The sequence below is a fragment of the Myotis daubentonii genome, chromosome 9, assembly GCF_963259705.1.
Source record: "Myotis daubentonii chromosome 9, mMyoDau2.1, whole genome shotgun sequence".
Lineage (NCBI taxonomy): Eukaryota > Metazoa > Chordata > Mammalia > Chiroptera > Vespertilionidae > Myotis > Myotis daubentonii.
In genome coordinates this window covers 3,101,017-3,121,357 of record NC_081848.1, presented here as the reverse complement: position 1 = coordinate 3,121,357, position 20,341 = coordinate 3,101,017, and the positions used below count along the sequence as shown (strand labels likewise).

Here is a 20,341-nt window from a genome sequence, read left to right as displayed (position 1 = left end):
CTCATGCATTAGTTGTCTCCAACATACACCCCGACTGGGGCTGGAAACGAACCTGCAACCCAGGTACATGCCCTTGACCAGGAATCAAAGCCAAGGCTGATGCTCTAACCACTTATCAACACTGGCCAGGACTCAATTAAAATTTTTGTATAATTTTTATTTATTTATATTTTTTGTTAATCCTCACCCAAGGATATATTCCATTGTTTTTTTGTTTTGTTTTGTTTAAGACAGAGTGGGAAGGGGAGTGACAGAGAGAGAAACATTGATGTGAGAGAGATCCGTTATTTTGGTTGCCTCTGCATGTGCCCTGACCAGGGCTGGGGATGGAGCCTGAAACGGAGGATGTGCCCAGGAATGAAACCTGGGACCTTTCTGTCCATGGGCTGACGTGCTATCCACTGAGCCAAACCGGCTAGGGCAGGACAGTTGATTGGAGGTAAATCAATCAGTAAAAATAAAAATCTGTCAGTAGAGGGAAATATTTATACAAGATAACAATCACTTTTCCAATATAAATTATTTTACTTAGCTGCTTGGAAATACAGTAAAGCATGATGGTAATTATTTCCTAAATAGCCTAATTGATAAATAAGGACATGTTCTCCTTTGGTTATTATAAAACTGTATTGATGTATTGAAACTATAAGAATATTTATTTGAAATAACTAACTTGTTTTTTCTTCAAGCTCCTCACCTGTACAAGACAGGTTTCTGTAAAGCTGGGAAGCCTCACCAGTAGGATGTTGACATTTCAGTGGTCGTATCTTAGCATTGAGGCTTCTTCCCTAATGTGTAAATAATCTTTTTGTTACTTGTACTTGTGAATTCTTGGGTTCCCTCACTGAAAAACTGTAAACATTGTACTTAATTTTCTTAATCCCCTACCAATGGCATTAGAGTTCTCCTCATCTTCCTTTGGTGCTTTATTTGTTTTGTTTAATGAAATGCCAGACTCCAAAAAAAAGGCTGTTGGTCTTATCTTTGCCCAGTGACAAGACCTGTGTGGAACATGGAGTTATTTAGATTTTCATTTTACAGATTGTTTACATATCTGGAGTAGGGTAGGGTGGGATGGGAAAGTTAATCAAAGAACAGGAGATAAATTTAAACTTGCTAGATTGGTTCCATATTCTAGGTAAAAATGAAAACAAAGGCCAGGGTCTTCTTTTTTTTTAAAATATATTTTATTGATTTTTTACAGAGAGGAAGGGAGAGGGATAGAGAGTTAGAAACATCGATGAAAGAGAAACATCGACCAGCTGCCTCCTGCACATCTCCTACTGGGGATGTGCCCGCAACCCAGATACATGCCCTTGACCGGAATCGAACCTGGGACCTTTCAGTCCGCAGGTCGACGCTCTATCCACTGAGCCAAACCGGTCTCGGCACAGGGTCTTCTTATAAACCTTTAGTCTGTGTGATCAGACCTCTGTTTTGGCTGTGGAAATCTCTGTTCTTAGAAAAAGTTCAAGCTATTCTTTAAAAAAAAATTTTTTTAAATATATATTTTATTGATTTTTTTACAGAGAGGAAGGGAGAGGGATAGAGAGTTAGAAACATTGATGAGAGAGAAACATTGATCAGCTGCCTCCTGCACACCCCCACTGGGGATGTTGCCCGCAACCAAGGTACATGCCCTTGACCAGAATCGAACCTGGGACCTTTCAGTCTGCAGGCCGACGCTCTATCCACTGAGCCAAACCGGTTAGAGCAAAAAAATTTTTTAATGTATTGATTTTAGAGAGAGGGAGGAAGGGGGAGAGAATCATTGTTTTGTTGTTTGATTTATTTATGCATTCATTGGTTGATTCTTGTATGTGCCCTGATCAGGGATCAAACCTGCAACCTTTGTGTAGCTGGGTGATGCTGTAACTAACTGAGCTACCCAGCCAGGGCTAAACTATTCTTTACGAGCCTGCCCAAGCAGAGAGCAGCCCAGTTCTAGAGTCACAGGAAGCCCGTTAATGTATTTATAGTTTGGAAAAAATTATTTCTTTACTAAGTTTGCTTTAGGTATATTATTGAAATATAGGAATAATAGCTTCATTTTCCTCTACTTTAGCTTTGTCTTGTGAATTACTATAATTAAAAGAACTATGAAGTAGAGTTTGAAAGTCATTCTAATAGTAGTTATGCCAGTAAATAACTGAGTATGTCATTCTATGGAAGATCTAAGAATGTTGAGAAAACAGATGTGAAGAAATAATTAATTAGTACTTATTTGTTTGTGTGTTACTGACAGGTGCTGTTGGCAGCAGCAGTCTGCACGAAAGCAGGAAAGGCTATTGTTTCTCGACAGTTTGTGGAGATGACTCGAACTCGCATTGAGGGCTTGTTAGCAGCTTTTCCAAAGCTTATGAACACTGGAAAACAACATACATTTGTTGAAACAGAGAGTGTAAGATATGTCTACCAGCCTATGGAGAAACTGTACATGGTACTGATCACTACCAAAAACAGTAACATCTTAGAAGATCTGGAAACCCTCAGGCTCTTCTCAAGAGTGGTAAGAGTCCTTCTGTAATAGTAGGTTACAGTCTTTTGCTTTAAGTTTTCTGTGTGAAACTATTTTTACCAAAAGCAACTGATTGCATGCTCCATGCTCCCTCACCCCTCCCAGCAGCTTACTGCTACCAGCTCTATTCATTCAACAGTTACTGAGGGCCCTCATAGGCTATAGGTTCCCAAAAGAGAATGTGGGCACTTTCCTTTCCTTTCCTAGTTCTTACGTGGTTACTGTAATCTGCCTTTGTTTGGCTGAATTATGGGGTAATGTCCTTTACATAAGACTTACTGCCAGTGGCCAGGCAGCCCAGGTTTGCAAAGGCTCTCCCCATGCCGTGGCCCTCACCATGACACCCAAGAGGAAGGTCAGCTTTGCTGACGTGTGGCGAAGGAAGAGCCCAGAAAGAGGTCAGCGAGCTTGTCAGCTAAACCTACTCCTGCAAAAGCGGAAATGAAGCCAAACGTGGCAGCAGGAAAGGATAAATCCGCAGACAAAAAAGTGCTAACAAAGGGAAAGGGGGGCAACGGGGTAACTGGCCGAAGTGGCTGACCAGCAACCTAAAGAAAATCTACCTGCAGGAAACCGGGAGAGCCCAGCCTCGGATGAAGCAGGAGAGAAAGAAGCCAGGGCTGGTTAATGTCATATACCCTGTCTCATCAGGGTTCCTGTCTTCCCTTCTTGCACAATCCAGAGGGATATTTTTATCACTTATTTTGTAGATGCAAGTGTTTTGTTTTGTTTTGTTGATTTTTTACAGAGAGGAAGGGAGAGGGATAGAGAGTTAGAAACATCGGTGAGAGAGAAACATCAATCAGCTGCCTCCCGCACACTCCCCACTGGGGATGTGCCCGCAACCAAGGTACATGCCCTTGACCGGAATCGAACCTGGAACCCTTCAGTCCGCAGGCCGACACTATCCACTGAGCCAAACCGGTTAGGGCAATGCAAGTTTTTAATAGCTCTAGAAACACTTTTTAAGAAGGAGGGACTTCTGCCCTGGCCAGTTTGGCTCAGTGGATAGAGCGTTGGCCTGCGGACTCAAGGGTCCTGGGTTCGATTCCGGTCAAGGGCATGTACCCTGGTTGCGGGCGCATCCCCAGTAGGGTGTGTATAGGAGGCAGCTGATCAATGTTTCTCTCTCATCGATATTTCTAACTCTCTGTCCCTCTCCTTCCCTCTCTGTGAAAAAGCAATAAAATATATTTAATATATGTATACACACACACACACACACACACACACACACACACATATATATATATATATATATATATATATATTTTTTTTTTTTTTTAAGGAGGGACTTCTACCTCGTCCAATTTTTTTAAGTGTAAATGCTTTTTTTGAAAAAGGTGAAATCATTTGCTGGTTGTTTTTTGGTACAAACATCAACATGTATTGGCTGCCTCCTACACACACTGTACTTGGGATGGAGCCCGAAACCCCAGAATCGAACCAGCAACCTCCTGGTGTGTGAGTCGATGCTCAACCACTGAGTCACACTGCCCGGGCTAATATGTCTTGAACATTTAAAATTCTATTCACATGTTTTTGGTAGGACTGTTACCTAAAGAAAACCACTCCTAATCTTGGCTCTCCTTGTCAGAATTGTGTGCATCTGTAACATCTTCAATGTGGTAGTCCAGCTTTCCTAATAACTTTGTTAATGTGCTGGGAAAGATTTGAATTTGACTGTGTAGTGTATATGATATTAAATTGTGAATTAGTGGGACTTTGATGTAACAGCATATCAACATTTGAAGATATGGGTACTTGCTACTCTATTAAGGCAAATTAGCTTCCAATTTTTAAGCTGGAAAGTTACTGGAATAACTGTTTAGAAAAGAATCACAACTACATGATTCCTTATGTTAAGAATTGAGTACAAATGGAAATGTCTATACATATCCTCAAAACAATCAATAAAATCAAGTATGAATACACTTTTAAAGCACACACAAAAAATACATTGATATAAATACACACAAAGACTTTATGCCAGAATCTTGCTTAAAATAGAGTTAGAAGGAGTTAATGAAGGGATTCAGGTTTATTGAAATTTGTGTAAAGAATAAGTAAGACCTGAAAAACATAACTGCTCATAATCTTTCTTTTCCATTGCTGTCCATGATTAGATCCCTGAATATTGCCGAGCCTTAGAGGAGAATGAAATATCTGATCACTGTTTTGATTTGATATTTGCTTTTGATGAAATTGTTGCCCTGGGCTACCGGGAGAATGTTAACCTGGCACAGATCAGAACCTTCACAGAAATGGATTCTCACGAGGAGAAGGTGTTCAGAGCAGTCAGAGAGGTAAATAGTTTCTCCTCTGGGACTGCCAGTTTGTTTGTCTTTCTTTCATCTTCACTATCTGATTTTCCTGTTTTTATTTGTTGTATAGACTGTACTGAAAGCCACATCCATATACCTATGTCTCTTTTCGTAGACTCAAGAACGTGAGGCCAAGGCTGAGATGCGGCGTAAAGCAAAGGAATTGCAACAGGCCCGACGAGATGCAGAGAGACAGGGCAAAAAAGCACCAGGATTTGGGGGATTCGGGAGTTCCACAGTCTCTGGAGGCAGCACAGCTGCCATGATTACAGAGACCATCATTGAAACTGACAAACCAAAAGTGGCCCCTGCGCCAGCCAGGTATAATCCAGGGTATCACCAGCAGCCCTAGAATGGCAGGTGAAGGCTGTGTGTGTCTTTTTTGGAGTGATACCAGATTTTTAGGCAAGCTGTAAATAACGAGTGACTTGATGGAGTAAGATGTAATACTGAATTTGTTACATTATATGGGGATAAAGGAGAAATCTGAATGTGGTGTTTTCCTTTTGTGCAAAACAGAGTTCTTTTCTAAGTTATACCATGACCTCAGTTTCCTCTGAGAGTTGCCCTATTTTGGGAGAGGAGGGAAATTTAACTGTTTATGGAATTTGGGTTTTAAATTTTTATTTTTATTTATTTTTAGCTAATTCTCACCCGAGGATATATTTTCCTTTGATAGTTAGAGAGAGTGGGAGGTAGGGAGGAGGCAAGAGAGGGGTGAAGGGAGGGAGAGGGGAAGGATGGAGAGGGAGAGAGGCAGACAGACAGATAGACATTAATGTGAGAGAGACACATTGATTGCTTGCCTCCTGCATGATCCCTGAATGGGGCCGGGGGTTGAACCTGCAACCCAGGTACGTGCCCTTAACAGGGAGTTGAACCATAGACCCTTCGGTGGGAGGGCTGAGCAGCACCGGCCAGGGCAGGAAAGTGGATTTTTGATCTGGAGTTCATGAATGGATTTCAAGGAGAATTTGTGACTGCATGAAATTATATGTAAAAGTTTATTACTATACAGGTGTATTTTACCTGGATGGACGATACGACGTTTTCATCAGATCATGCTTGCTTATAAAAGTATGGCTTTGGTCTTCAGGTACTTAAAGCTTACATATTAATAGTGACTCAGCTGCCCGTTCGGGCAGGGAATAGTCTAGTCTACTAACTACCAGGTCACTTGGGTTTTCCCCTTGAGTTCTTCACATTCCTCGTAAAGATCAGCTTCAGGGACAGCTTCAAAGACAGAGGGTTTTTAATTAATTGTGGTTTTTTTAAAATTAAGTGTATATCTTTTCTTATTTTGTATTCTTCCACTTAGGCCTTCAGGCCCCAGCAAGGCTTTGAAACTTGGAGCCAAAGGAAAGGAAGTAGATAACTTTGTGGACAAATTGAAATCTGAAGGTGAAACTATCATGTCCTCCAATATGGGCAAGCGTACCTCTGAATCCACCAAAGTGTATGTTCCACCCATTAACATGGAAAGGTAAGTAGTAACCTTTTCAGTAAGAACAACCACATAATGTTTAAAAATATTTCAGTGACTGTAAATTCTTTCTTTTAATTTTTTCAGATTTAAAAGACTTACCTAGAGTATATTCTAGGTTATTAACATGAAGTCTTTTTTATTATTATTATTTTTTTGTATACTTTAACCATGATTAGGGACTCTTCTCTTTTCAGTGAAGTTTAAAAGTTACCTTTTGCCCGGTGGATGTGGCTCAGTGGTTGAGTCACTGAATCGAGGTTCAATTCTCCGTCAAGGCACATACCCTGTTGCATGCCCCCCCACCGGAGGAGCCCGCAACCCGGGCATGTGCCCTAGACCTGAATCAAACTCAGGACCCTTCAGTCCGCAGGCCGACGCTCTTTCCACTGAGCCAAACCAGCTAGGGCTTACCTATTTTTTTGTGTGTTATCTTTCTGAGGAGAATAGATTATATATAGATGAACAAAAATACTGTGTATAGTCTGTTTTCTCCTTTTTATATGTAAGTGATAGCGTACAAGACATTTTCCAGTTGCTTTTTTCACTTGATTATTTTGGAGACAAGAATTTCCTTAATTTGAAGCTCCAGAGACGACATCGAAATGCATTGCCTTACCATAAACTGGATCTTGTACTACTACTTAAAGGACATCATTAGGTCAATTAGGACTAAATTGGCATATAGATAGTTCTTTAGGTAAAAGTATTGTACCAGTATAAATGTGTGAAGTTATTAACAGTACAAAGGTTATGTAAAAGAATATCCATATTCTTAAAAAATGTACTCTTCAGTATGTAGGGGGAAAGGCCATGATGTATATTATCTGCCTCTAAATGGTTAATGGGAAAAAATCAAATATACAGTATTTATGGAGAGAGTATGCAAACGATAAAACAAATGGGGTAAGGTGTTAATCGTGGATAAAAAGACTATACATGTATTCCTGGTATAATTTTAGTTTTTTAATATTTGAAATTATTTTTTTCTTTTTAAAAAATTATTTTAAAATAGAAGCTTTTTAAGTGGTCATCTGCTTTTTTTCACAACTGCCTAATACTTATTTTTGTGGTTATGTATTTAAGCGCTGCCCTATTGATGGGCATTTGAATTGTTTCCAAACCTGCATTTTTTTGTAAATAACTTACTGTATTGTTTGCGTGGGTAAGAATTTATCTGTAGGATGAGAATTGCTGAATTGAGGGTATAATGCTTTAATTTTTGATACATATAGGGCAGGGCAAAAGTAAGTTTACAGATTGTTGCATGGAAACAGCAGAATAACTGGGAATGACTGGTCACTATGACACACACTGACCATCAGGGGGCAGATGCTCAATGCAGGAGCTGCCCCCTGGTGGTCAGTGCACTCCCACAGGGGGAGCTCTGCTCAGCCACAAGCCAGGCTGATGGCTGCCAGCACAGCGGTGGTGGTGGGAGCCTCTCCCGCCTCCTCAGCAGCGTTAAGGATGTCCGACTACAGCTTAGGCCTGGTCCCCGCTGGCAAGTGGACACCCCCCAAGGGCTCCCGGGCTGCCAGAGGGATGTCTGACTGCCAGCTTAGGCCCAATTCCCCTGGGAGCGGTCCTAAGCCAGCAGGTGGACATCTCCCAATGGGTCCCAGACTGTGAGAGGCACAGGCCAGGCTGAGGGACACCACCCCCCACCCCCAGTGCACAAATTTTTGTGCACCGGGCCTCTAGTTAATAAATAATTGCCCAGCCAGTGTAGCTCAGTGGTTGAGTGTCGACCCATGAACCGGGAGGTCACAGTTTGATTCCCAGTAAGGGCAGATGCCCAGGTTGCAGGCTTGATCTCCAGAATGGGGAGTGCAGGAGGCAGCCAATTCTCTCTCATCATTGATGTTTCTATCTATCTATCCCTCTCCCTTCCTCACTGAAATCAATAAAAATATATTTAAAAATAAATAAGTAATATAAGAATTAACTGATTTGTGTGCTCACAGCTGTAGGCCTGCTTTCCCCCCACCCTGTATAGCAGCAGCACCTTAAAATAAGTTGTGGATGGCTAATCACCCACAACCTTCTTGAACAAATTTATTATTTTTCCTTATAGTGTGCACATGAAGATTGAGGAAAAAATCACACTAACCTGTGGACGGGATGGAGGATTACAGAATATGGAGTTGCATGGCATGATCATGCTTAGGATCTCGGATGATAAATTTGGCCGAATTCGTCTTCATGTGGAAAACGAAGATAAGAAAGGGGTGCAGCTACAGGTGTGTAGAGACTTTTGATAAGGGAGTATTAAGACTTTTGTTTGAATACTTAACACAGTCGTGCCAGCTGGAGTTCCTCATATGAACCACAGAACACAGAAAATTATTACAGTTGTATAACTAGTGCCATTCTAGATGCATAGGTAAGAAGTTAATTTGTTGCATATAGTGGGTGCCTTGAGGCACTATATCTCTTCTCAAGCCGTTTGTGATTGACAGCAGCTCTATTTTATTTTTTTACAGCAGCTGTGTTAAAATGGCCTTTTAATGTTGGAATTGAATGGAAAGTCATTTTAAAATCTAATAAAAAGTAAAATCTAATAAATGGCTTCATACTAACAAAGGTGCAGAGAGACACTTATCTGTTACTGTTATGTAAAGAATAAAATTATTTAGGATATTACTTGAAATACAGGTGTTTTTTTTTTAAAAAGTCTTTAAGCTTAATAAGGAAGTATTTTATTAAAACAGATTGATACCAAATTTACTCTTTCTGCCCTGTTTTAACTACCAATGCTTGTTTTATTATCTGAAGGGCAGTGTCTAATGCAGCCGTGGGCAAACTATGGCCCGCGGGCCGGATCCGGCCCGTTTGAAATGAATAAAACTAAAAAAAAAAAAAAGACCGTACCCTTTTATGTAATGATGTTTACTTTGAATTTATATTAGTTCACACAAACACTTCATCCATGCTTTTGTTCCGGCCCTCTGGTCCAGTTTAAGAACCCATTGTGGCCCTCGAGTCAAAAAGTTTGCCCACCCCTGGTTGGCATAAAATCCTTATGAAATAAATGTGCGTGTCCCATCTACCTGAATGGGTATGTGATGTCCTTTATATTATTACAGTTGTTCTTGTCAGGCTTTCTTTAGATAGTTGATTTTATATCTCTTATCACAAGAATGTATTCTTTGGGGAAGGATGTGTTTTTGTCAACTTCGTGTTCTGAAGTAGTGCTTCTATTATTTGACACCAGTTTTGCTGGCTCTTAAAATACATGTAGGTTGTTACCCAAAAGTTATTTTTCCTTTTTTCTCCTAATATGACTTCTTTTTATTTTATTTTGTTGTTGTTAATCATACCTGAGGATATTTTTCCTTTGATTTTTTTGGGAGAGTGGAAGAGAAAGGGAAAGATAGAGAGAAGCCTTAATGTGAGAGAGACACATTAATTGGTTGCCTCCTGCATGAGCCCCATCTGGGCTTGGGCCAGGGACGAGCCTACAAGCAAGGTACGTGCTCTTGACCAGAATCAAACCCAGACCCTTTGGGCCACAGGCCGATGCTCTATCCACTGAGCCAAACCAGCCAGGGGTATGACTTCTTTTTAAAAGATTAGACCATCTTACTTGGCCTGAGTTTAGTGCTCTGGGCAAGATTTCAATTAAACTTTCCACAGAGCTTTTTCCTCTCTTGCCTCTTTAGTATAAAGCCAGGACTGCTATGTGACCCAGGCAGCTGATCAACGTGTGACCCTTAGTTTTGTTTGTATGTTTGTTTTTTAATATATTTTATTGATTTTAGGGAGAGAGAGAGAGAGAGAGAGAGAAATAAATATCAGTGTGAGAGAAACATTGATCGGCTGCCTCCTGCATGGCCCCTACTAGGGATTGAGCTGCAACCTGGGCATGTGCCCTGACCAGGAATCTAACCTTGGACCTTTGAGTGCACAGGGGCTGATGCCCACCCAACTGAGCCACACCAGCCAGGGCAAGCCTTAGTCTTTTACTTGGCAAGCTTACCCCACCATGAGGCTGCTCCCTGTGAAGTATTTTTGGAAAGGACTTCCTCAATTACAAAATTATTAACTTGTTTAGTTACAAATAAAATGGCTTAGAGTTGAAGTCACTTTTAAAAAAATATTTTTAAAATGTCTTAAATCTTAAAAATCTTTAAGGAAGTGAAATCTTTCTTTAAAATCAAAAAGTGCCCTGACCAGATTCGCTCAGTGGATAGAGCGTCTGCCAGAGGACTGAAAGGTCCTGGGTTCAATTCTGGTCAAGGGCATGTACATTGGTTTCAGACTTGATCCCCAGTAGGGGGGCATGCAGGAGGCAACTCATCTATGTTTCTCTTGTGGATGTTTCTAACTCTATCCCTCTTACTTCCTCTCTGTAAAATCAATACAAATATATTTTAAAAAGAAAAAAAAGAATTGGTCTGGCTGGTGTGGCTCAGCGGTTGAGCGTTGACCCATGGACCAAGAGTTCGCTGGTTCGATTCCTGGTTGGGGCACATGCCTTGGCTGTGGGCTCAATCCCCATTGGGGGGTGGGAGGGAATGCAGGAGGCAGCCGATCGATGATGTTTCTCTCTCACTGATGTTTCTATTTCTCTCCTCTCCCTTCCTCTCTCTCTAAAAAGCAATAAAGGGAAATATTTTTTTTTAAATTTTAAAAGTATATTTTTATTGATTTTTTACAGAGAGGAAGGGAGAGGGATAGAGAGTTAGAAACATCGATGAGAGAGAAACATCGATCAGCTGCCCCCTGCACACTCCCCACTGGGGTTGTGTCCGCAACCAAGGTACATGCCCTTGACTGGAATTGAACCTGGGACCCTTGAGTCCACAGGCCAACACTCTATCCACTGAGCCAAACCGGTTAGGGCAAGGGAAATTTTTTTAAAAAAATAAAAAAGAATTGGAATGTTTTAGGCACCCTATTTGAGATGTTTCTATTATGAGCCATGGAAGGTCAGAGGACATTTATTTTGTCTTATCTCTAAGCCTCAGAAACTTTCACTTTTCATTTCAGACCCATCCAAATGTAGATAAAAAACTTTTCACCTCAGAATCTCTAATTGGCTTGAAGAATCCAGAGAAGTCCTTTCCAGTCAATAGTGACGTAGGGGTGCTAAAGTGGAGACTACAAACCACCGAGGAGTCCTTTATTCCACTGACAAGTAAGTGCTTCTGGCTAGTCCCACTAAGTTCATCTGCATTGAGAACTAGAAATAGCCCTGGCTTACACTCTTCTCTCCATTGTTGTAACAAAATCCTTTTTGAGAAAATGACCTGCTGCACTGTGTTTTTTTAGTCATTAGCTTTATTTTTTTAGTGACTTTAATGTCAAAACTGTTATTTAAATAGTTTACATTCAGATGTTTAAGGTCCACAGCTGTTAGCTTTGATTTGCCATCTGAACTTTTCTCTACCGTTTTTTAATGTTCTAGTATGCCTGCTCTGTTCTCTCCTCAGTTAATTGCTGGCCTTCCGAGAGTGGAAATGGCTGTGATGTCAACATAGAATACGAGCTACAAGAAGATAACTTAGAATTGAATGATGTGGTTATTACCATCCCACTCCCGTAAGTGGTGTCCCCCACATAATTATTTCCTGTATTGGGCTTATAGAGCTAGTCTTTTGGAACTTGTTTTGGAAGAAACAGTTAGCTGGCTGGTCATTCTAAGATACTTGCTTCTTCATAAGACCAGTTGTGAAAGAAGCCAGATATAAAAAAGGCTGCATGCTATATGGCTTCATTTATGTGACATTCTGAAAAGGTAATAAATTCTCTTGGAATAGAAATCAGGAGGTAAAGAAGAAGGTGTTTGTTTGTTTGTTTGTTTGTGTTTTTTAGAAGAAGGCATTTGCCTGCAAAGGGGCGCAAGGAACTTTGGGGGATGATGGAAATGCTTTATGACTTGATTGTGACGGTGCTTACAAGGTTACAGACCTTTGTCACAATGCATTGAGCTGTACACTTTATTTTATTTGTTTATTTTTTTTAATGTGGGACACTTCACGAATTTGTGTCATCCTTGCGCCGGGCCATGCTAGCCTCTGTATTGTTCCAATTTCTAGTACATGTGCTGCCGAAGCGAGCACTGAGCTGTACATTTTAAAAGGCGTGTGGAGCTGCTAACTTGAAAACCAAACCATGCAAATAGCCGGTTGCTGTGCTAGCGCTCTTTCAATTTGTTTGGGTTGTAATGAAGATTCCAGGATTAGCCACTGCGTGCTTTTTGTTTTGTTTTGTAACTCTTTTTTTTTTTTTAATATATTTTTATTGATTTCAGAGAGGAAGGGAAAAGAAGGAAGAGATAGAAACATCAGTGATGAGAAGGAATCATTGATTGGCTGCAACCTACACACCCCCTACTGGGGATCGAGCCCACAACCCAGGCATGTGCCCTGACCAGAATCGAACCCGGGACCCTTCAGTCCACAGGCTGACGCTCTATCCACTGAGCTAAACCAGCCAGGGCTGTTTTGTAACTCTTAAAGAAATTTAGCCCTAACCTGTTTGGCTCAGTGGATACAGCGTCTGCCTGTGGACTCAAAGGTCCCAGGTTCGATTCCAGTCAAGGGCATGTACCTTGGTTGCGGGCACATCCCCAGTGGGGAGTGTGTAGGAGGCAGCTGATTGATGTTTCTTTCTCATCAATGTTTCTAACTCTCTATCCCTCTCCCTTCCACTCTGTAAAAAAAAAAAAATCAATAAAATATATTTTAAAAAAAGAAAGAAATTTAGTCCTAAGACTGAATTTTTCTTTTTCATTTTGCTCTCTAAACTTCCAGCTAAAGATGAGAGTGTTTTCAAGGGAGCTATTGATTCTTGCTGTAAAACCAAGTCTATGTTGATTTCAGTAAATTTCTTAACAGCTTTATTGAGGTCTGATTGACATGTAGATACACTACACATATTTAAATTGTATAGTTTATTAAGTTTTGACATGTATATACCTGTGAAACCATCACAACAGTTAAGCTAATGAAAATGTCCATCATCCCCAGAAGTTGTTCTTGTGCGCTTAAATGACCTACTGTCTAGGTCAGCCGTGGGCAAACTACGGCCTGCGGGCCGGATCCGGCCCGTTCGGCTGTTCTATCCGGCCCGCGGAGCCGAAAGAGCGGAGGGTCCTCTTGCTCTCCCCTCCGCTCCTTCACCAGCAGCAGTGTTAACATGGCAACGTCGGGAAACACGGCCGCAGCTCCTTCTTCTGAGTCCAGTTTAACAACCCATTGTGGCCCTCGAGTCAAAAAGTTTGCCCACCCCTGGTCTAGGTTCATCTCCTCCCCGGCATGTCCAGTGAGTGTATACTCTTACTGCTTTACCAGTGAGTCCCAGCTCTGTCCTCTACCTCTCAGTCCCCTGCCCCCATGAGCATCCAGTAAATGTATTTTTAGTGCATCTTCACTGTTGTATTGCTTCGTTATTGTTGCAGAGAAAATGGTACTTAGTTTTGTTCCCTTTTTGATAATTCAGGCCTTTACATGGTGAGGTCTGGTTTTAGTCATTCTTATTTCCATTTTTAAAAATATGCTTTATTACCAGTATCTCCTTTAATTGGGTAACCATCTTATTCTTCACAGCTTGGTTATTCTTTCAGAACAATAGATGGCTGCCTTGAGCCATTGTAGGTCTTGGGCATGGGTAACCGGTGTGGGATTTGTTTTGTTAGGACTTACTTTACTAGACTATTTTTAGTCCTCTCCATCTACCATATAATTGTGGTTATGGTGGTTTCCTGTTTCTTAGCTCAAGTTTTCAATAGTCTCCAACAGAGACCCTTAAACAACATTTTACCCTATTGTCTAGAACTGATCCAGTTAGAAATCAGTATCGGAATTGGAACAGAGCAAAGAGAAGACCATATATACAACTGGGGCCATAAAATTGATAGGGAAGAGTTCATTGTGTTATATTACCCCTAAAGTTTTCTTTGTCTCTATTATTTACCCTGCCCCTAATACAAGCATTGACTGTCCCTGGTGAGTTAAAAGATGGTAAATTTAGAATGTGTAGGGGTAGGTGACGCTGCCTGTCAGCCATGTGTGGGGATGCAAAGTACATTCTAACTAGTTCTTTTGCAGATTAGATAACTGTGTGGCTCTTTCTCCCATCCATTCGAATGTTGTCAGGGAGTAATCGTCTTTCACTTAACAACCAAAGTCCACTTACCGGATTGTAAATCAAATAAGTCACTGGCTTCAATTACAGTAAGTTTGGAAACATTCTAAAATATTTTGAAAACATTCTCTCAAAGGTTCACTCTATTCTAAACAACTACATAATGGTGTTTAAAGTTTCCCCCCACTATTACCAACCTGTTCTTTCCCCATTGTCACTTGTACAGAGAGCTGCCTTTATTACAATTCCTTCTTGACACAGCAACAAACCATTGGTGCAGATTTGTTAGAAATACATCCCACATCATACATTTGTCAGTGTCATCCCCTGTTAGCTTCAGATCTAGTCCACATGTTGCAGCAGCCCACAGGAATATTTGCCAATTACCTGTGGTTGCATATACCTGGATCTACAAAGGGAATGAACGAGAGCCTGGGTGCCAGGACTTTTGATTCTTGAAGTTATTAGGGAACCTAATTTTTTCTGGCACAAAATGGTCTTTTCACAACTGGTCTTATAAAAGTGGGTAGAATTTGAGGAGCATAATCAAATTTGGGACTGGTTTTCCTTGGCAGAGTTCTTCCAGCCCTGGACAACTAACTTGACATGGATGTTTCTCATGACAGATCTGGTGTTGGCGCACCGGTTATTGGTGAGCTTGATGGCGAGTATCGACACGACAGTCGACGAAATACCTTGGAGTGGTGCCTACCAGTGATTGATGCCAAAAATAAGAGTGGCAGCCTTGAGTTCAGCATTGCTGGGCAGCCCAATGACTTCTTTCCTGTTCAAGTCTCCTTCATCTCCAAAAAAAATTACTGTAACATACAGGTACCCCATTTTACTGGAGAGCCTATATGGGGAAAGTGGTAAGACAGATGCCATATATGTAGCATGGCTTCGTGGTCAGAGCAGAACACCAGAAAAGCTGGTGTCCCCGGCCCATTCCATTGCTGACTCCTTGTATGATCTTGGCCAGATTTCTCATCTCCTTTACCTCAGTTTTCCTCTCTAGATCAGACAAAGTAAAGACATTGAATATAAATACATATTTAAAAATTACGGGTTGTGCAAGATTTATATCTCTTCGTTGCCTATTTTTTACATAATTCATATATTTTTATTTATTTTTTATTTTTTTAAAATATATACTTTATTGATTTTTTACAGAGAGGAAGGGAGAGGGATAGAGAGTTAGAAACATTGGTGAGAGAAACATCGATCAGCTGCCTCCTGCACACCCCCCACTGGGGATGGGCCTGCAACCAAGGTACATGCCCTTGACTGGAATCGAACCTGGGACCTTTAAGTCCGCAGGCCGACGCTCGATCCACTGAGCCAAACCGGTTAGGGCTAATTCATATATTTTTAAATCTTTTTTTTAAAAGTATATTTTTAATGATTTCAGAGAGGAAGGCAAAGAGAGATAGAAACATCAATGATGAGAGAGAATCATGGATTGGCTGCCTCCTGCACGCCCCACACTGGGGAATGAGCCCACAACCCCGAGCGTGTGTCCTGATGGGAATTGAACTGTGACCTCCTGGTTCATAGGTCGATGCTCAATCACTGAGCCATGTCAGCTGGGCTTAAAATCTATTTTTCAAAACACCCAACATGATTTTATAATGCCTTTGTATTGTAATTTGGTTTGAACCCAAGGAATGAAAAAGTTTTTTGTTTAGAAGACAAAATTACTAAAAGTGATTCTATAATACAAATGGATCCATTTTTTGGATTTTTTATGTCACAACTTCCCTTTATTATCATGAGCCAGTTCTGTTGCAGATCTTGTCTTTTAGGTAGGCAAAGCAATAGAAATTTGTGAACTGTTCTTTTGAGTTGTTTTTAACTCAATGTTCCTCCATTTTTTGAATTTGCATTACAGGGACCCAGTTTATATTATCGTGTTCCCCTCTGACTCATTGATTTGCTTATTATTCTGGCACTATCTTATCTTCCCAGATGGTCTCTGTCTCTCCTGTAAGAGCTCAGGAAGTTATAATTTCCTCTGTTGGATGATTCCAAGAGCAGTTCCCTCTCCCCTCTCAGTTATTGGCATAAGTGCCTCAGTATTGGGAGCACATTGTTGAACCCAAGACATTAGATAGAAATGGGTACATTTTCCTGTTTGGGACCATTTGAAGTGTAGGGCAGAATAATAGGCCTCTCAAAACCTCATTAGAAAATATAAATCAACTAGAGGCCCAGTGCACAAAATTCATGCACGGGTGGAGTCCCTAGGCCTGACCAAGCGATCAGGGCCGATCGGGGCCAGGTCGATCGGGGCTGGGCTGGAGAGGAGGTGATGGTAGCTGGGCTGGACGCCAATGCTGTCATCGTTGGCGCCTCACCACTGCATGATTCCCCCCCGCCCCCCTCCTCCTTCCCACGCTGTCGTGCCGCCACTGTGGATCAGGGCCTGCCGACAAGGGGGAGGGACGGGGCATGGGAGGTTGGCCACTGGCCCCGAGGAGGGAGCTGGCCTTTGGTCCCCCCTGGGAAAGGGGCCACATCTGCCACCACCCACCCCTGGTTTCCGTCCCAGCCCGGGGGGAGGGATCATGGGAGGTTGGCTATGGGAGCGCATTGATGACCAGGGGACAGCTCCTGCATTGAGTGTCTGCCCCCTGGTGGTCAGTGTGCATCATAGTGACCGGCCATTCCAGTTGCTTAGGCTTTTTTTTTTTTTTTAATATGTTTTTTATTGATATTTTACAGAGAGGAAGGGAGAGAGATAGAGAGTTAGAAACATCGATGAGAGAGAAACATTGATCACCCGCCTCCTGCACATCCCCCACTGGGGATGTGCCCGCAACCCAGGTACATGCCGCTGACCGGAATCGAACCTGGGACCTTTCAGTCCGCAGGCCGACGCTCTATCCACTGAGCCAAACCGGTTTCGGCTAAACTAGGCATTTTTTATCACTAAAAAGAAAAGTCTATCTCATTTGGAAGATCCACCTATATCTAGAAAATAAGTATGATAGAGCCAGCTTAGTTAGATTTTGAAAGCAAATCAAAGAAATAATTTTGAAGAGTTACATTATTTCATTTGGGGTCAAATGTTAATTGAGCATCCTGATAGAATGTCTATGAACTTCATAGATTTTATGTGGCAGGGTCTGGGCAGTGGCCACTCTTGATTTCAGAGAGGAAGGGAGAGAGAGAGAGGTAGAAACATGAACGATGAGAGCGAATCATTGATCGGCTGCCTCCTGCACAACCACACTGGGGATCAAGCCCACATGTGCCCTGACTGGGAATCAAACTGTGACCTCCTGGTTCATAGGTTGACGCTCAACCACTGAGCCACGCCGGTCGGGCCAGGTTGAGCATGTTGATGGGGAAGAGTGATGCTGTAAGCTGCAGATGTGAAGTGTGTTTCTTGGCATTCTGAGTCACTTTTAGTACTGCTTGGAGGAAATGTGATCTGTTGTAACTGAGAATTCAGTTAGCACCTTGGAGACTCCTCTTCCTGCTTTACCTTACTCTTTGTTTGTTTTCCTAGGTAACCAAAGTGACCCAGGTGGATGGGAACAGCCCAGTAAGGTTTTCCACAGAGACCACTTTCCTGGTGGATAAGTATGAAATCCTGTAATACCAAGAAGAGGAAACCGAAAAGGAAAACTTTCAAATTAATAAAGAAGAAGCCAACAGTGGCTGAAGAATTTTTTTTCCCAAATCTACAAGCCATTGGAGACCCTTTTTTTCTAGTATAATGCACGGTTCTCGGCGCTCAAGGACCCTCAACTCACCCTCAGTGTTTCATGTCACAGACACATTCTTTGGCAAAGAAATGACACAAACAGAAAGGGAAAGGCTGCTAATTTCTTTGGCAGATTTTACTGGCCAGCAGGAAAGCAAGCTCCAGAGAATGCCCTCTGTTCAACCAACACCTTCTCTGCTGGGCCTAGGCTGCACCTTTATTTTAATCCCTAAGTATAGATAGTTATATTTCATACTTACTTTGTTTTTTAAAAGTTTTCTCTGCAGAAAATTTTAATCTTTCATACTCCTTTTCTTTACCTTCAGTTTTTTTCTTTCTATACATTCAAGCACTGGGATCATCTGTATATAAGTGTTGTATTTATTGGGTACTCCTAGACCAAGTTGATCTAATCCAGTCTTCATTTTTAGACTATACAGGTGAATTGTTTAAGGTGTTTGGAGTTTAGAAGTTAAAAGATGAGGGTATCTCATGTTCTTTTTCTATATCCATTTATTCTTCCACTCCTTTGACAAGTTGTTTTCCTTTTAGGCTGGCCCCTGCAGCTTAGAGAAGTGCTGTGACTATTAAAGACAGCTGAGAATCAGTTTCAAATGGCCTACCTAGCCCCACTAAAAGACGTCTGGGAGGAGAGTGATTGTGTCCAGCTGGGGGTTTCACACCCACAGGCAACATGTCTGCTTCGGGTGCTACCAAGGCTTTCCATTCTCCCCATTTTGGGTACTTCAGCTAAAACATAATAGCTCATGGTCTTTGTAATCCATTCATATTCCTCCGATTCACCACCTCCTTCCTGCTGGCTGTTGTCTGTGTCATCAGTCCTTTCTTTTCTAGCAGAGACAAGGTTATGATTTTGGAGGCGTGGGTTCAATGAGTCCTTGTGCCAATTCCATTGGCCCCAAACTATCCAGGAGACTGCATTGCCACCAGGTTTGTAGCATTTCAAAAGGCAGCTGATTATACTGGCATGTGTTAGGTTGCTGGCATCTACTCCCACTACCTTCTGGCCTGCCCAGCCTTTTTTCACCAGCCTGTCTGTCCCTGTCTCTGAAATCCATCCATTTCCTCTTCCAAGTCTTTTCCAGTGAGTGTCATCATGTAGTAGTTTTTTCTTAGCCTCATCTTATCCATTACTTTTTCAATTGAGAGGACTACACCAGCCAGCCCATCTGTGGCCTTTAGCTCAGTATTGTGCCCAGAAGGGTTGGTGTAGCTGCTGGGGGTGGCAGCCACAGGCGGGAGGAGGCAGGGCACTGGATGACTCTGCACTGTCCGCTGGTGAGAGCACCACACCCACTCAGAGGCGAAGAGTGTGCTGTACTTGAAGCAAAGCAGTCGCTCACCAATGGTCATGGATGGAGTTGTTTGCCAAAGAAACATCTGGCCTTTCCCTTTCCCCTGACCGCAGCAGGGAAGAACCTTATCTCCAGCTTGGTTTCCACCTGGGTTTTCTTGTTTGTGTGTTTTTTTGTTTTTAGGAAAGGGCCTGGGACAAGAAATTTGTCATGTAGTTAAATAGGCAAATCTTATTAATCTAGTTTTGTTTGAGAGTTGCTTGTCCATATGATTTTTTTAAAGTCAAGTTTAGTTTTACAAAAACTTTTTCTGAAATTACTTTTGGGGTATTATTTAAAATGAGAGATGTTTTGTAACCCTGTAAAATACATAGGGAATATAACATTCCAGTGTACACAGAAAAGGCAAATTCTTTAATCAAATAAATAGTATTATAAAATGAATTTGTTAGACTCTATGCTTTGGTGTCTGTGGATTCAGGATAATGTAATGGGATCTAAGATTAAAAATTAATGATGTATATATTTTTAAGAGGAATACTCTCCGAGAGTATTAATTGCCTTTTAATTTATTGTTGAAAGTATTACAGATGTCCCCTCCCCCCATTAACCCTCTCCACCTTGCACCTGCATCTCCTACACTTGAGTTGCTTTTGAATGAATCTAATACTACTCATGGACTTTTGGTCTTAATTCTTTCGGCAGTTGTAGAATAAGGAAACTGAGGCTTCATCTGTAAAGATAAAGGTTCGTGATATGTGAAGCCTTCCCCTCCCCAGTAGACTGGTAAGAAGTAGCAGGGGTGAGGGGTGAACACCTTGGGCGGTGTTGATAATTCCCTCTGAAGAAGCTTCACTTATTTAACTTAAAAACGAACATCAGTACCTTGGGAGGCAA

The 20,341-nt window shown here is 41.6% G+C and overlaps 1 protein-coding gene and 1 non-coding gene across 3 annotated transcripts in view; one reads left to right on the top strand and one right to left on the bottom strand.

Moving 5' to 3' along the window:
* Positions 1-19,888, top strand: part of ARCN1 (archain 1) — a 33,234-nt gene extending 13,346 nt beyond the window's left edge. The window contains exons 2-11 of one of the 2 annotated variants that reach the window (XM_059707741.1): positions 690-795; positions 2,246-2,509; positions 4,645-4,824; positions 4,958-5,163; positions 6,161-6,325; positions 8,403-8,568; positions 11,321-11,468; positions 11,764-11,872; positions 15,046-15,250; positions 17,931-19,888. In XM_059707741.1, coding sequence (XP_059563724.1) covers positions 2,312-2,509; positions 4,645-4,824; positions 4,958-5,163; positions 6,161-6,325; positions 8,403-8,568; positions 11,321-11,468; positions 11,764-11,872; positions 15,046-15,250; positions 17,931-18,020 — 1,467 coding nt within the window. In that variant the 5' untranslated portion in view covers positions 690-795; positions 2,246-2,311 and the 3' untranslated portion in view covers positions 18,021-19,888. The remainder of the gene's footprint in view (positions 1-689; positions 796-2,245; positions 2,510-4,644; positions 4,825-4,957; positions 5,164-6,160; positions 6,326-8,402; positions 8,569-11,320; positions 11,469-11,763; positions 11,873-15,045; positions 15,251-17,930) is intronic. The other variant, XM_059707740.1, reaches the window with a different exon arrangement.
* Positions 12,292-12,393, bottom strand: LOC132242385 (U6 spliceosomal RNA). Its single transcript, XR_009454587.1, has one exon. It is a non-coding gene; the product is annotated as a U6 spliceosomal RNA (small nuclear RNA).
* Positions 19,889-20,341: the final 453 nt, after the last annotated feature.